The sequence below is a fragment of the Nannospalax galili genome, unplaced genomic scaffold (genome assembly GCF_000622305.1).
Source record: "Nannospalax galili isolate Female #2095 unplaced genomic scaffold, S.galili_v1.0 scaffold136, whole genome shotgun sequence".
In the NCBI taxonomy this organism is placed as follows: domain Eukaryota; kingdom Metazoa; phylum Chordata; class Mammalia; order Rodentia; family Spalacidae; genus Nannospalax; species Nannospalax galili.
In genome coordinates this window covers 5859694-5874997 of record NW_008340872.1, presented here as the reverse complement: position 1 = coordinate 5874997, position 15304 = coordinate 5859694, and the positions used below count along the sequence as shown (strand labels likewise).

General features: G+C 38.2%; 1 protein-coding gene across 1 annotated transcript; it reads right to left on the bottom strand.

Annotated features, from left to right (window-relative positions):
• Nucleotides 1-316: 316 nt before the first annotated feature.
• Nucleotides 317-502, bottom strand: LOC103736478 (keratin-associated protein 8-1). Its single transcript, XM_008835996.1, has one exon. The coding sequence runs from the start codon at nucleotides 500-502 to the stop codon at nucleotides 317-319; it is 186 nt and encodes a 61-aa protein (XP_008834218.1).
• Nucleotides 503-15304: the final 14802 nt, after the last annotated feature.

The window sequence follows — 15304 nt, the reverse complement described above, 5'->3', positions numbered from 1 at the left end:
GAAATTTATTGATATTTTGACAGACATGACCACAATTTCACTATCACAGGAAGCAGGAGAATCTCGAAGAAACCAGAGTAATGCATGACAGTATAGATGTCAGGTTTCTGAAAACGTCCCAATAAACATTGCTGTGGGAGACAGCTTGAAGCATCTTCTAGTTTTCTAATTTCTTTCTTCAGCATGCAGCTGTGAGGTCAGAAAAGTGGCCCCTGGAAGGAGGTTGATGAGCAAGGGAGCAGGAAAGCTGGAATCTGGAGATAGGTCGCTCAGCCTTCACGGAGAGATGATTCTATGACTCGAGGGTCTCTGCAAATCAGTAAAGGGCAAATGGCCAGTATCTTCTGTAAGGCCCACAGCCATTGTAGCCATAGCCAAGGCCATAGCCCACTGGGGAGTAGGTGCTGCCATAGCCACAGCCAACACTGTACCCCAGGGGGTAGCCGTAGCTGCCCCAGTAGCACCCTGGGAAGACAGAGCCGTCAAAGTCGGTGTAGTACATGGTGTCAGGAGTGGAAAGCTTGGGCAGGAGAGGAGTGAGTGTGATGAACTCCCCATCTCAGAGCCTCCTCTATATACCCTGGCCAAGGGGTGTGGTTTAAGAAAACACAGGGCCCTCATTTCATTCTCGACACCAATTTGCACTACTAAAAGCTCATTAATTTGTTTTGCTCTTGCTTAAGAGTCTTTAAGAAAGCTCTCATGTGATATAATGCAGAGAGAAGATTTCTTCAAACAAATTATGTGCCTTCCTAAAAAATATTATTGCAGTAACTTCAAAGCTCTTGGTCTTATAGACCCTATATATAATTTCCATAAGCAGGCTTTGTAACGCCAAGAAAGATTCTGACGTTGTGAGCTCTAATGCGGTCATCTCATGCTCTGAATTTACACAACCCAGAGCTGGAAATCAGTAATGTGTTCTGGATTCGTTAAGTTAAATAATAAATAACAAGTCCATGTCAAAACCAAGTCCATGTCAAAACCAAAGCTAGCATTTGTTAGTTTGAAGAATTCTCTGGACTTTTTTTAGTTTAGAGTGTTTAAGGCACACGCTCTAGGGCTTATCGGAAACATTTCCTGATTTTCTTCTATCTGTAGCTATTCTGTGTGGGAAATAGGTTTAAGAAATTAATCTTATAGTCCCCATCTGAATTGTATCTAACAGCACATGTCCATACCACTGGCAGAATTCATGATTTTTTAAAATAAAATCGTTGTTGATTGATGCTAATATCAAATGTCAATTCAGTGTGATTTGTTTTTCTGAAACACTTTTTCAAGTAAATATGGAAAATTATTTTTTAAAAGTTAAAATAGAAAAAAAGATTTTTTTCCATTAGAAATGTATATTAGTAAAACCATATTACCTGACAAATATGATTTCATGAAGTGTCAAGTGACTGTATAAAACCAATGCTATTTCATTGATGTACCCCAGGATAGGGAGGCAAAGCCATGTCCCTCTAGAGATTTAGTCTACAAATAGGAACTAATGGAGGGGTAAGACTGATCAAAACTGTCTTAAATCATATGCAATCTGATCAAGTATTCCTTACTGCCTGGGTGGAGAGTTCCCATCATAGAAATTAGCATGAAGCTTAAAGAAAACACCGCAAGAAACAGAATCTGAACAGAATCATGCTAAAGGACACAAAAAAAGATACATATTACATACTGGCCCCCCAGATTTTATCTAACATCCCCGAAGTAACTTTGTCCCCTCAATCAGCAGCTAAGGGGTCACTGGTTGAATCTGAGGAAAAGGTGAGACTCTGGAGAAATCCCAAACTATGCCAGCGTTCTAACCACTAATTGTTTAATTACAGCAGGGGCATTTTTAAAACACCTACAGAGCGGCCCCACCACCTTACTTCATAAAACTGTGTAGCTGCCTATGGTGAATCAGAACTTAAAATTCAAACACTCCGTGTGATGTGCACCTAAATAAAAGCAGGGAATTAAAATAAGCTTCATTTCCAAACACAAAGATATTCGACAGAATAGCCAGTCCCTAAAATCCTTAGAATAATTTACATGACACTTCTACCATCATCATATTGCTCCATTTCCTGATTAAAAAATGCAAGTAACATTTCAGGGAGGAAAGGAAATTAAACAAAAATAGCATTGTATAACAAGAAAAAAAAATGAACTAATGTCAAAGTTCAATTATAATGCTCTGTTTAAAGAAATTCCTCTCTCACCCTCCTACTCAATCTGACACATGATGATTTTTCCATTGATGGTGTCAAACACAGCTCTATATGAGTAATACTGTAAATATAAAAAAGTTATACTGTCATCTTTTAAAAAACATGAGTCTTCTATATAGAGAACAGCATGACTTTTATCTGAAAATGATAGAGAAAATTCTACAAAGAGAAAATTGTAAGGAAACTCTTTGTTTGTGAACAAATCATTTTAAAAACCTAATAGCCACCATAATCCTATATTGGATCTATGAAAGTTTTATTCTGATATGTGATTATCAACAGGGGTTCCAGATTTCACAGAGCCTTAGCTTTGTATGATATTGAGAGACCTCCTTATGAAAAAGTACACAATATAAGTGTAAAATTAGTACAAGAATAAATATCTGTTAAGATGCTAAAAGAGAACAAAGTATGTCAACAAAATTAACAAACATTATAAAATCCAGGGAACAAATACTACTTTTACTACTTAGCTACCAAAAAAACTTCTGTATTTTCCCTTCCTTAGCTTCAGCTCCATCATCTCAGGCTGTTTCCTCTATTCCTCCTCCTGGGCTAGATGCCATGGAAGAGATATGTCCCAGGAAATGACCTCTGGCCTTGCATGATCATGATACACATCCTGAGTGAACTGAGGGAGTAGTTGGTACGAGAGTTCCTGAAAGTCATTCCCAGTTGCATGTACAGTAGCAGCCTCATTAGATAGAGAAGTTGCTGAAAACTGCATAAACTGTTCTCCCATTTCCCAGTTAAATGCATATCCAGTTCCACTTCCCTTTAACTCTAAAAAAGAAGTCTCCATGGACTCTCCAGTGCTACCCAAGACAAAGGAAAGCAGTTGTCGGAAACCGTGGAAGGAAACAGCACTAGTCCAAACCAAATGAAATTCAAACGTCTTCCATGCAAATCTTTCCCCAGTAGAACCATGTGATAGGGGTTTTCAAAAAGAGAAAAACAGATCTTCACTTAGGAAATAACAATTATTAGACAAGTCATTGTTGGATATTTATTTGAATAAAGTTCAAGATGCTTTTCTCATTAATAACAATCCTCAAATACTGAATTATACATCATTTTAATTTCCTTTTAATATATCTTTCATTTTAAATAAGATCTGACATGAATAAAGATTAGAGACAAAATTCTGCTCTCTTATTTTTCTACAAAGGAGAATGAAATGTACACGAGTTTCCAAAATGGGGCCACTTCCAATGTGCACAATTAAAGAGCTCCTGTTTCATCAACTTCAAATATTGTTTCTAAGTTCAATATACTAATATACTAGAAATGTTAAAAAAATATATGATGGGACATATTATTGTTATTCTTGTCTTGGTTTTGCCGTGCCAGGGATTAAGGCTGTGACCCTGTACCTCTTAGGTAAGTTCTTGACCACTGAGCTATAACCTCAGTTCAATAAATGAGATTTAGGGGGCTGGAGAGATGACTCAGAGGTTAAGAGCACTGACTGCTCCTGTAAAGGACTTGGGATTGGTTCCCAGCACCCATATGGTAGTTAACAATTGTCCATAACTCCAGTTTTAGGGAATTCAACACCCTCTTCGGACCTCTGTGGGCATTGCACAATGTGGTTGCACTTGCATACTTGCAGACAATTCACTCATACACACAAAATAAAAGTCTTAAAATGTGTGATAGTGGTCACTCTACAATAAAAAATTTATCTTCCAATCAACAAACATCTATTTAAAAGCCATTAATTGAAGATCTCTTACATTGCCAGCATGTCTAAGATGCTAAAGATCCTAAGATGATTGAGAACTGGTAGCTACATGGGAAATGATCAATTGATAAAACATATGTCCTACTTTAAGAGAACCAAAAGAGAGAGTTGATGGGTCCACCTACAGTAGTGGGTAAAATCAGCAGAACTCCATCACAGAAGGCATGGACATATGAACTTGGAAATCAGTATTTTGCCAGTGGACATTGAAAAAGAGAATTGTATCCAGGTGAAATTCCAAAAAAAGAAATTAGTTGAAAGCAAATGCTTAAATGTATTAAGTGCTTTCCAGGAGTCACAGGTGAGTCAATGGAGCCATAGTCTTGGCAGTCAAAGGAGAAATAATGGCAGACAGGGCTGGAAATGAAGTCAGGGTATCCATGATGCTTCGACTGCTGTGGAGGTCATGGAGCCACTTCATCCACTAAGCCAGGGGTGGTCGGCTGAATCAGCACACTAGAAAGATCATTCCTCTGACCTACTCATGAAAGATGAGCTCAGGAGACCCCAAAGAGGTGGTGCCCCACCTGAAACTACTCCTACAAGGAATGCTTTTGGATGTAAGCAACAACAAGATAAAAGCTTAAATTTGAAAATTGCTCACATAGAAAAAGTTTATTTTTCAGAAATAATGGGAAATAAGAACATAAGGAATATCAGTCAGTTGAGCAATGTCGGGGTTTGGGGCTGCCTTTACAAAGTAAGACTCCTGTAGCTGATTCTTCATGTGCAGCCATAGCCAAAACAAAAAAGAAAAAAGATTTTCCTCATATGGGTCCTTTTCATTTTCTACCAGGATGAACAATAGTTCATATTTTTCTTCCAGAAGATTTTCTTCAGGTCCCATTGCCCAGACCTGATTGCCTCTCATGTTTGAACAGGGAGGGGTTCACACAATACAGCTGGTAGTTTATTCCTCAATACTATGGACACACTCCACCTTCATGGAAAACACAAAATGGTCACTGAATTGATGATCAGTAGTGTTACCCCAAAAGCCAGTATGCAAAGCTAGGCAAGAAGAAATAGGGGTCTTGGGCAGCTAAGCTGGCTCAGCAGATAAAAGTACAAGCTGCAAAAGTCTGACAACCTAAATTTTGTCCCCCAATCCTACAACAGGAGAGAAACAACTCCTGAAAGTTGTTCTCTGACCTCCACATGTATGCTGTGACACATGTACACCCACACTCAAACACATCACACACACACACACACACCCAATAATGATAATAATAAATTAAATTTAAAGTAAAATAAAAAGAGGTACTAAGGACCTCAACAATAGAAGTAGCATTCACAATGGAGTGAATTCAAGAACCATGTAAGAATTCAGGTCAACTAAGTGTGGTTTAATAATTGGAATCATCAGGGCTGGAGAGATAGCTCATTCAGTAGAGTGTTTACTAGGCAAACATGAGAGCATGAGTTTGATCTCTTGCACCCACATTAAAAAAAAAAAAAAAGGAGTTATGTGCAGTTGCTTTGGGGAGGCAGAGGCAAACTTGCTGGACAGCCTACCCAGTCTAATTAGCAAGCCTCACGTCCCAGAGAAAGATCTTGTCTCAAAAAGAATACAAGGTGACTGGCTCCTGAGAAATGACACCCCAGATTGACCTGGCACACACACACACATGCGCACATATGAAGATACACACACACACACACACACCTGTGCACATACATACATATATGTTAATAACAATTGGGATAATCAATCGCTATCATTGCAGGGCATTCAAATGCAGGGTATTCATGGAAACCACTGAGACTTCAGAATACTGAGACATGCTTCCCAGTCTTTACCAACAAATTACCCACCTTTATGACACACAGGAGTAACCCTCAAGGCTCACAGGGAGTTGATTATCATCTGAGACACACTGGTACTTGAGGTTCCACTAAATTCTTCCCAGGTCTGCTTGGGGTGGAGAGTAGCAACCTTCTCTCTGGAAGCTCAGTGCTGAGAACCTCCAATCAAAAGGCTCTGGACTATTAGCGATAATAAACCAGCCTGTAGAGGATACTATCCAATAAGCACCATAGCGATTACATAAAGAACGCTTTCATAGTTTCAGAATATAAAGCTGCTTGTCTCCAGAAACATGGTCCCCTGCACTTTTGATTCAAAATCTTTCCAATTACTATATTGCAGTCACTATTGCCTGAGAATCAAATACAATGACCATCAAAAGGTGACATCGTTCAGTTAATTCACTAATGTGTAAATAGAACTAAGCGGATGTTGTCTAGCATCTAGCATCTTTGATATAAAATTGAGATTTTTGCTCCATGCCCTGGGATGATATCATCTGGGTAATAGTAACTGACACCTGAGAGTCAGTGTTGTCACCTCTGGATGGATTTGCAAAACCAGTCTATGATGCCATGCTATTTACTGTGCCTTCTAAAGGTCTCAAGCTCATTAATTTATATGAATTTCACTGTACTATCTCTATTTGTTTTTTACTCTTTTCCCAAACTGCCAAAGATAACTACAAGCTTGGTGTCTTAACGCCACACAAATAACATATCTTAGAGTTTCAAGGATAAGAAGTCTGAAAATAGGGTGTGAGGAGGAGCGGTTTCTTTTGAAGATACTGAGGGGGACTTCTCTTCCTTCCTTACTAATGTTAGCATCTAGAAAACCCCTTTCAGCTCTGGCTACTGCCTTGCTTCATTTCAGTCTGGTTCTTAGGTTGTCACACACCTCACTACTGAATCTTACCCTCCAGCCTCCCTCCTTTAAGGACTTCTGTCATTACTTCAGGCTCATTTAGATAATCCAAGATAATCTCTTTGTGTCCGTATCTTTAACCTATCATATTTTCCAGGTCCCTTTTACCATGTAAGGCAATGTATTCACAGGCTCCGATGATTCAGATGTGAAGAGCTTTGGAGAGCCATATTTAGTCTACGTCATTATCCAATTCAATATCCCAATTTGTGAATCCATATTTCTACAGCAGTCTCAAAACTAATCAAATTGAATGGTCCCTCTTTCCAATCTGCTTCCCACAGACAAAATGTTTAGACAACAGAAATCTGTTTGTTAGCACACACACTCATGCACACACCCAAAATTAGCAATCCATAGAGTATATTAGTGCCAGCAGCACTCAAGGGTCCATTTTAAAGGCCGAAGCAGCACAGTGGAGCCAAAAACCTGAGATTAACTAGGCAAAAGTTATAGAAACACTTTTGTGTTGCCCATATCATCCCATCCCCCAGGTTGGCTAGGAAAAAGTGAAACAATATATTCAAAGCAGAGAAGATTTTAAAAAGACTGCCACTCAAGAGCAAATTAAATGGCAAACTAGTCATTTAGAAATAAGGAAAACAGATTTTTCCCAGACAAAGAGTAGCCAAAAGAGTCGAACACAACTGGACCGTCCTCCCAAGAAATGCTAAAGGGAGTTCTTCAAACTTAAATATGAAGAATATAGGAAAGCATAAGACTCGATGGTAACGCAAACTGTATTGTTAAATTCAAGTATTACAAGGGTGGTACTATGACTCCAAGAGAAAGGTTAGAAGATAAAAGTGCTAAAAACAACTGTGGCCACAATAATTTGCTAATGACTTTGCAGTATGAAAAGGTAGAAATATTTACATCAAAAACTTAAAAGGAGAGAAGTAAAAGTGCTGAGCTTTTGGATAAGATCAAAGTTAAGTTGATGCCAGTTAAAATAAACTGTTTTTATGTAAGCCTCCTGGCAAAAAAACAAAACCTATAGTAATTATAGAAAAAAAGAATCAAAGTAGGAAAGCATTAAATGACAAAGAAAGTCAAAAAGAAAGAAGGGAGGAAGGAGGGGGAGACAGGAGAGGAGGGAGGGAAGGAGGAAGGGAAGGAGGGAGGAAGGCAGGAAAGGAGGGCGGGAAGACTTGAGTCTACAAAATAACCAGGAAATCTTTCATTAAGCGGCAACTGTAAGTACTTACCTATCAATAATAATTATACTAAATATAAAGGAACTAAAACTCTAATAAGAAGACATAGAGCAGCTGAATGTATACAAAACAAAATCCAACTATTTTTGTCTGCAAGAAAATCTCTTCACACTTAAAGACATACTTGAACTGAAAGGAGATGTAGAAAGATACTATACACAAGGGAAAACAGCGGAGAACAGGAGTTCCATTTACACCACACCACACGTGCTTTAACTCAAGACCAGGCACATGAAAGAAGATTACTACATGCTGATAATGGGGTAATTAATCAAGAAACATAATACTTGTGTGTGTGTGTGTATCAGAGCTCTTAGCTATAAAAAGCAAATATCAGTTGACCCAAGTGAGAAATATACAGCAATTATCGTTAAAGCAGAGAACTTCAACAGCCCATTTTAACAAGGAACAGATTATTCAAACGAAAACCCAGTAAGGAAGCTGTGGCTTTGAACTGTCCTTTAGATCAAATGGGCTAACTGCCGTGGAAGGAAAAATCCATTCAACAGCAGCAGAAGAGAAATCACACACAGGGCATTCTCCAGGATGGATCATCTGTTAAATCTCAAAGCAAGTCTGAAGAAATTTAGGAAGACTGAAATTCTACCAAGTGTCTTTTCCCACCACAGGAGTATAAAACTAGAAACGGATAACACAAGGAAAACTGGAAAAAACAGGTGGAAACTAAATGCACCCCCTCCAAGGAGACAATGGAAAAATCAAAAAATACCATGAGAGAAGTTACACTATAAACAAGCATAATAAAAATTATGAATGCAGCAAAAGGAGTCATAAAAAGGAAGTTTATAGCCGGGCATGGTGGCGCACGCCTTTAATCCCAGCACTTAAGAGGCAGAGGCAGGTGGATCTCTGTGATTTCAAGGCCAGCCTGGTCTACATAGTGAGTTCCAGGACAGCTGGGGCTACAGGGAGACCCTGTCTCAAAAAGGCAAAAAAAAAAGGAAGTTTATAGAAATAGACTATACATTAAGAAAGATTAAAAACAACTCAACTTTATTTGTCAAGTATTTGAAAATCAAAGTAAAGCCAAAGTTGGTAGAAGAAAGGAAATAAGGATTAGAGCATAAATAAATGAAGACATCTAGAAAACAACAGAAACGTCAATGAAATTGTTTTGCTTTTGGAGGGTTTTTTGGGGGGTTCTCAATAAAGAAAAAAGAGAACTCTAACAAATAAAATGTGAAATGAAAGAGGAGCTATCATGAAATAACAGAAACAAAGAATCACAAAGACTACTCTGAGAAATTACTATGAGCGGTTAGATGGCAAAAAATATAACCTAGAAGAAATAGGTAAATCCTATAATACACAACCTGCGAAAAAGAAAGAAGAAAAATATGAATAGTTCAGTAGTGGTAATGAGAGTCAATTAGCAATGAAATATCTCCTTTGAAAAGAAAATGCTGAACAAGATGACTTCACTGCTGAGTTTTATAAAACATTTGAAGAACACTTGATACTGATGCTTCACATATGGTTCCCCAATCCCGAGTGGCAAGAACACCTCCAAGCTCATTATCAAAGCCAGTGCTGCCTCGATAGCAAAGCTAGACAAGAGTCGACATGACAGACCTGATAAACCAATGAGCAAAACTCCCCAGTAAAATCCTAACAAACTCAGTTCTACAGCATTATAAAAGCATCGTAAACCGTGATGTGAAAATGGCTCAACTCACACGGATCAATAGATGTCATGTACCCCATTAGCAAAATGAAGGATTCAAGTTACACGATTGTCTTAACGGGTGTAGAAAAAGAATTTGACAGCACAGCACTCAATATCATTCACGAGAAAGTCTAACAATTTAGATAAATAAGGAATACGGCTCAATATAATAGAAAAATAAGTTCATAGAACTCTTAGAAACAAAAGTACTTCGATAATATCTGTTACTTTTGGGGTAAAATTCATATTTTCATTTTACAATTATCTAACAGCCTCTGACCCATGCTACTTAGGATTCTTTGTTTCTTTAAGACTGGGTACTTGATGTTTGTTCTACGTGAATTATTCCCATCCATTCCTGCAATCGTCAGATGCCAGCTCAATCACTCCTCTTGGCAGACCTCTCCCTCCTCCTCAGTTATCTAACAATCATCTAAGGCATCATGTCAGCCCATCATCTTTCTCATCCGTGAGTTATGTATCACAGCTACCTGAGACTGTGTTACTGACATCTGTCTGCTTGTTTTATGGAAGCAAAAGTAATGTTTTTAATCACCATTGATTCCTCCGTGCCTGGTTCACTGCTGGGCTCAATGTAAGTTTTCAGTAAATAATTAAATTAGTTAATGAGAGAATTGTCTAAGCCTAAGTTGGTCACTCCCTTGCTGTGAGGATTTAAGCAAATCAATTTTCTGGACTCAAGTTTCTCAATTGCAAAACGAGATAAGTTGACCTCCTAGGACTTACCTCCCTATGTGTTGTGTGAGATTACTATCACAATCACAGATAAACTAAGATTACATTTCAGCCCTCTCTCATTATAAGTTGGTCACTTAAGCATGTGACATCAGAAAACACTTTTGCTCACCTTATTACACATCCTGCTAAGACCAACTAATGAACTCCCAGCAGTGATGGAAATCACAGGCATGTTGAGACCCGTATAAAAGCACAGAATGCATGAAATCCAGTGTCGGGGGGGCGGGGGGGGGGCTATGGGAAGGTATGGATGGGGGAGGGGCATAAAGATATTTAACGTGTATAAAATATACAAAAGTTCAATAAAAATATTCAAAAAATCAACAAAGTAAGGTGTGGATGGGGGAGAGGTTTATTTGAAAGAATAAAATATTGTTCATAAGCCATGAAAAAGAAAAAAGAAAGAGCACCACAATTGTTTTAAAGGGCTAGCTTATGCAAGATTTTCCCAAGATACTTGTGTAGAATGCATATTTCTGAGTTCTGTTTCTATGGACTATGATTCCAATGCTCTGGGATAGGGCCAAGAACTCCTTGTTCTTAATAGAAAAACAAGTGAGCCGCATCAGGTTGTGTTTAGTTATACCTTGAGAAATTTGCAGTTTTCTGTAATAAAGTAGCTGAAGGCATACTCTTTAACAAAATGTAAAATAGTGAACGATTAGAAAGAAACCCAATTCTAACCAGGCTTAATAAACAGTTGATTTGACTCATTATAGGCAAGTTTGCTCTTCATGGGAGGTTTGCAATGTCTAGAGGAATTTTTGTCAGAACTGACAAAAGGGGAGTGAGTTCATTAGTATCCAGTGGGTACAAGCTAGGGATCCTTCCAAACATCCAACAGTGTGTAGGACCACTTCATACAATAAGAATAAACTGGCTCAAAATGTCAACAGAACTAAGGCCAAGAAATAAAGTTAATAGGAGTAAACGTGGATTAATGTAAAGATGCTAAGCCAAGACAGTCCCATTACTGGTGTTTATTTCTGACTGGAAGGTGTCAAAAAGTCAGTAGCAACTACAGCTTGGAATACCACCCTGGGAATTCAGAATACTGTATATGATGGATGAGGAGAAAGAAATTGTGGTCCAGGAGACATCATGAGCAGTCAGGTCCCTATTGGGGAGACAGGTTCAGAAGTTCATAATGATCCCACCAGTTGGAGACAGAGATGAAAAGGCGTGTCATCACCTTCCAATCTAAGGAAATAAGGCCTATTAGTTGGACAGAATAATTTATTCCAAAAATGTTTATTTAAAATCATCCACCATGTGTTAATTTTCATTATATAACCTATATATAGCTTATACTGTGAGGCGAATCCACACTTTCTTTTCTCAATTTTCAATGAACTATAATAATTGCAACAAGTAAAGAATGTGTTTTACCTATGGTACAACCTAGAAAGTAAACCACACAGCCTATAAAAAGAAAATATTTTTATGAAAAAAGAAATTGCCGGTAAATTTGTATATATACACATACAAGTTTTAGGGTAAGACTTGTATCCATTTGATTAGAGCCTTTGTTTTCATATACTCTTCTTGATACATTCCTAAATTGCAAACCTTAATAACATAGAGGTATGTATGCACGCATTACATATCAATCTAAAAATTGCTGATTCTAAGATGAAATTGTTCTTGGCAATCTGGAAAAAAAATTTGATCTAGGAAATAAAGAAGACTGAGAGGAGAAAAAAAGCTATAAAATCAAAGTGACATCAAGTCAAATATGATTACCAGGCAAGAAATAGTGCTACACACCTGTAATCCTGGCACTTGGGAGATGAAGGGAGAAGGATCAGGAGTTTAAGGTCATCCTTTGCTACACAGCAAGTTCAGGGCCAATTTGGGCTGCATGAATGAGCCTCTGTCTATCTATCTACCTATCTATCTATTATCTATCTATAGATACCTACATATATTCATACATACACATGTATGATTATAACTGCTGGTCCATATGCCAAAACTGTGTCATTTGATAAGATCAGAAATTGCTAACCAAGTCTTGGGGCTAATTTAAAAAACAATTTTAGAAACAATTTCAATACCGTGTTACCTCATCGCTTTGGGGGCTAACCACATCGGTGAGACTACTTCACTAATTATCAAGCAAAAGCTTCGTTAATGAAGCTTACTATTTGATGTAGAACTCCTGTGGTTTTCTTAAGAAATAGAATGACACCACAATAATGCCTGGGTGTGAAATGGGCTCCTTGACTCTTGCCAGGAACACTTCACATGTGATTCACAGCCAACATGAAAAAGGAATTTCAAGGAAGGCACGTTTCTGCTACAAGCTTTTCATCGTGGGTAGGATATGATTGTCGCTGTTAGCATCCATTCTCTATTCTAGGATGCAAGGGGAAGAGTTTAAGGTCCTTTTATGCAGCATAAAGGCAACACTGGAGTCAGAACTGGAAATGTGAATAAATTTAAACCTGTAGGCTGAGTTAGTTAAAAGGATAAAAGTTAGTTAAAGAGTAAAGTTAAAAGGTGCTAAGAGAGACTCACAGATGAATAAAGCTTCATACTCAATTTAGTCATTCATTGGCCTCTGGACAGCCTACTGGGTGCCCTGCTCATGATAATCCCTGTAAGATAATGCCCATGTGTCCTCCAAGAGCAGCGCAATGCCCTCCATAAGCTGACACCATTATTCCTTCCTATTCCTTCTTGTATCTTTGCTGGTCAACATTAATTAGAAAAGTAAATTTACAAATTTAAAAACTAAAGCTATAACTAGCTGTCCACATTTCTCTTAAAATTTAAGTGCTGGCTCATGCTTATAATCCCAGCACTGAGAAAGTTGGAGATAGTGGATCCCTAAATCTTGCTAGTCAGCCAGCTCCAGTGAAACCCTGTCTTACAAAAAAAGGTAGAGAGTGTACCTGAGGAATAGCAACCGAGGTGGACCTCTGTTCTATGCACACCTGCATGCACACACACACACACACACACACATACACACACACACACACACACATACACAGAGAGACACACACGCACACACTTTAAGATTGTTCATAAGGAAAGACTTAACAGTTCTGAAGTTTCATCCCAGTGCCTTAGACCTAGAAGCTTCAAAATGAAAATAATAAGGGGCACTTGTGAAGACTATTACTAAGAGGGAACAATGGTTAGAAAGGCAGAAAAAAGGAACAGCGTAAGTATGCACGCATTACATATCAATCTAAAAATTGCTGATTCTAAGATGAAATTGTTCTTGGCAATCTGGAAAAAAAATTTGATCTAGGAAATAAAGAAGACTGAGAGGAGAAAAAAAGCTATAAAATCAAAGTGACATCAAGTCAAATATGATTACCAGGCAAGAAATAGTGCTACACACCTGTAATCCTGGCACTTGGGAGATGAAGGGAGAAGGATCAGGAGTTTAAGGTCATCCTTTGCTACACAGCAAGTTCAGGGCCAATTTGGGCTGCATGAATGAGCCTCTGTCTATCTATCTACCTATCTATCTATTATCTATCTATAGATACCTACATATATTCATACATACACATGTATGATTATAACTGCTGGTCCATATGCCAAAACTGTGTCATTTGATAAGATCAGAAATTGCTAACCAAGTCTTGGGGCTAATTTAAAAAACAATTTTAGAAACAATTTCAATACCGTGTTACCTCATCGCTTTGGGGGCTAACCACATCGGTGAGACTACTTCACTAATTATCAAGCAAAAGCTTCGTTAATGAAGCTTACTATTTGATGTAGAACTCCTGTGGTTTTCTTAAGAAATAGAATGACACCACAATAATGCCTGGGTGTGAAATGGGCTCCTTGACTCTTGCCAGGAACACTTCACATGTGATTCACAGCCAACATGAAAAAGGAATTTCAAGGAAGGCACGTTTCTGCTACAAGCTTTTCATCGTGGGTAGGATATGATTGTCGCTGTTAGCATCCATTCTCTATTCTAGGATGCAAGGGGAAGAGTTTAAGGTCCTTTTATGCAGCATAAAGGCAACACTGGAGTCAGAACTGGAAATGTGAATAAATTTAAACCTGTAGGCTGAGTTAGTTAAAAGGATAAAAGTTAGTTAAAGAGTAAAGTTAAAAGGTGCTAAGAGAGACTCACAGATGAATAAAGCTTCATACTCAATTTAGTCATTCATTGGCCTCTGGACAGCCTACTGGGTGCCCTGCTCATGATAATCCCTGTAAGATAATGCCCATGTGTCCTCCAAGAGCAGCGCAATGCCCTCCATAAGCTGACACCATTATTCCTTCCTATTCCTTCTTGTATCTTTGCTGGTCAACATTAATTAGAAAAGTAAATTTACAAATTTAAAAACTAAAGCTATAACTAGCTGTCCACATTTCTCTTAAAATTTAAGTGCTGGCTCATGCTTATAATCCCAGCACTGAGAAAGTTGGAGATAGTGGATCCCTAAATCTTGCTAGTCAGCCAGCTCCAGTGAAACCCTGTCTTACAAAAAAAGGTAGAGAGTGTACCTGAGGAATAGCAACCGAGGTGGACCTCTGTTCTATGCACACCTGCATGCACACACACACACACACACACACACACATACACACACACACACACATACACAGAGAGACACACACGCACACACTTTAAGATTGTTCATAAGGAAAGACTTAACAGTTCTGAAGTTTCATCCCAGTGCCTTAGACCTAGAAGCTTCAAAATGAAAATAATAAGGGGCACTTGTGAAGACTATTACTAAGAGGGAACAATGGTTAGAAAGGCAGAAAAAAGGAACAGCGTAAATAGAACAAATACCATTGTCAAAGATAATTTCAGAAACCTCAGAGGCAAGGCACTAAAAAGAAATTGTTGTCTGAGAAATAACAGCATATTTTCAGAGACAACAATGCTTAATGCACTTAGGACTTTTATAGAATTCCTGAAGAGCTCCTTGCCTTGCAAGTCTTAGAACCAAGAAATACTTT

What these genes read in the sequence shown, in the direction of transcription:
- LOC103736478 (XM_008835996.1), bottom strand. Translation starts at nt 502, where the DNA reads ATGTACTACACCGACTTTGACGGCTCTGTCTTCCCAGGGTGCTACTGG.